Here is a 1,626-nt window from a genome sequence, read left to right as displayed (position 1 = left end):
CAGCTGCTGAAGTGGCAAAGAGTAAAACATGTTTCCTTACTGGCATGCATTATAAAAAAAAAAGCACTGTCACATGGACACTACAATCCCAAAAAATCCATGTGGTCGCTGAACTCTCAAAATGACCTGTCAAGCTGGCTTAATAGGTAGTCTGGTTGAAAAAAAAAAAAAACCAAAACAAAAAACTGTACAACTTCACCTGCGAAGAAGCAATTTCTGTTTGCTGTCTCTCAATGTCTAAGCAGCTAAAATAAAAACTATACAAGACACAGAGCCAAGGCCTGTTCGACCCAGAATTAATAAAGTTTGCCAGCCTCCTGCTTGCAACCAGCTAGAGATTTACGATTAGAAGGAATATTTCTGATTTTTCTAGGTAAAAACCTACTGAACCAAGACAGCAATAAGCCTCATTTCTTCTCCAGTGCCAGTCACCTTTTAAGATAGCTGACCTTTCGACATGGGTCTCAAGTGCCAGAAACACCCGTAACAGCTGCTTAGCCCGTCTGGACTAGAACCCTGATTCAAGGTCTCTAAATAGTCCTGCAACAACAACTAGGCATTTTAAGCTAGCCCTACAAGCTACCACTGTTTGCTGGGAGAATAAATTGCAGTTTAAACTCCTTCGTGGAAGATAAAAACATTCCAGGGTCAGCAGCACGGCAAGGGACCAGATCGTGATTTCTATCCCACGCTACAGCACACAGGAGAGAACATGCTGTTCACAGGAGGCCTTGATAGCTAGTCCAGCATTAGCAGGTAGCCAAGTATGAGCAAGCTGCACATAGCATGCAATCTTGTTGCCAGGAGACCATTTTCTGGCAACAGCAGCCTCTTATTTCTTTCCATTTTAGGGTCTGTAGTCAGTGAGCATGAGCATCTGTACACAGCTAAATAGATGGCCAAACTGTGCAGGGCTATTCACCACCCAGAAGTGATTGGCATGCATCATGTTATAAGCACACTTCAGGTAACTGATTTTTTCTTCACAGCTCCAAGACAGGGGCTATGGCCTTTAGCAGCTAGACGGGCCCTGCAGACTGCAAGTCATGTCTGAAGCTATCCTTGCTGGCTGCCATCAGCTTATATTAAAAGGTGACAAAGTCAAGTAAGAGAAGCAAGGTCCTGCCAAGTTCATGCAGCTTGCTGTTTTTAAGACCCTCAGCAACTAAACTTGCGGCAGTGGTTTTTGTTGCAATACAGCAGCTACAATTATGGAAGGCAATGCTATCTGAGGACATGACTAGAAACAATGGCCTCAAGCTACAGCAGAGGAAGTTAAAGCTGGAGATTAGGAGGAATGGTATGATAAAGAAGGGGGTCAAGCATTAAAACAGGTTGCTTGGAGAAGCTGTGAAACATCAATCCCTGGATACTGTCAAAAGCATGTTAGACAGACCCAAGTAGGATGGTTTGTTCAGTGATGACCTTGTCCTGAGCAGGGGGTTAGACTAGATGTCCGACTTCATGAAGTCCTCTTCCAGCCCTATGCTCATATGATCCTACGCAAGCTATTGGGAAACAAAGGGGGCTGGACTTTTGTTCCATTCCACACACCTTTTTGATAGTATATCAGGATCAGAGTTGGGGGCAAAGTGTTAAAATGATGAAAAAGGTCACAGGGTGAAC

General features: G+C 44.0%; 1 protein-coding gene across 1 annotated transcript in view; it reads right to left on the bottom strand.

Moving 5' to 3' along the window:
• NUP98 (nucleoporin 98) overlaps window positions 1-1,626 on the bottom strand; it is a 43,432-nt gene that overhangs the window by 15,892 nt on the left and 25,914 nt on the right. Inside the window, exon 15 of the mRNA XM_019528563.1 lies at window positions 1,504-1,508. Coding sequence (XP_019384108.1) covers window positions 1,504-1,508 — 5 coding nt within the window. The remainder of the gene's footprint in view (window positions 1-1,503; window positions 1,509-1,626) is intronic.

The sequence above is a fragment of the Crocodylus porosus genome, unplaced genomic scaffold (assembly GCF_001723895.1).
Source record: "Crocodylus porosus isolate Cpor-Errol unplaced genomic scaffold, CroPor_comp1, whole genome shotgun sequence".
Classification (NCBI taxonomy): Eukaryota; Metazoa; Chordata; order Crocodylia; family Crocodylidae; genus Crocodylus; species Crocodylus porosus.
Note: the sequence above shows the minus strand (reverse complement) of the source record. Positions and strands in the feature narration are given on the sequence as shown.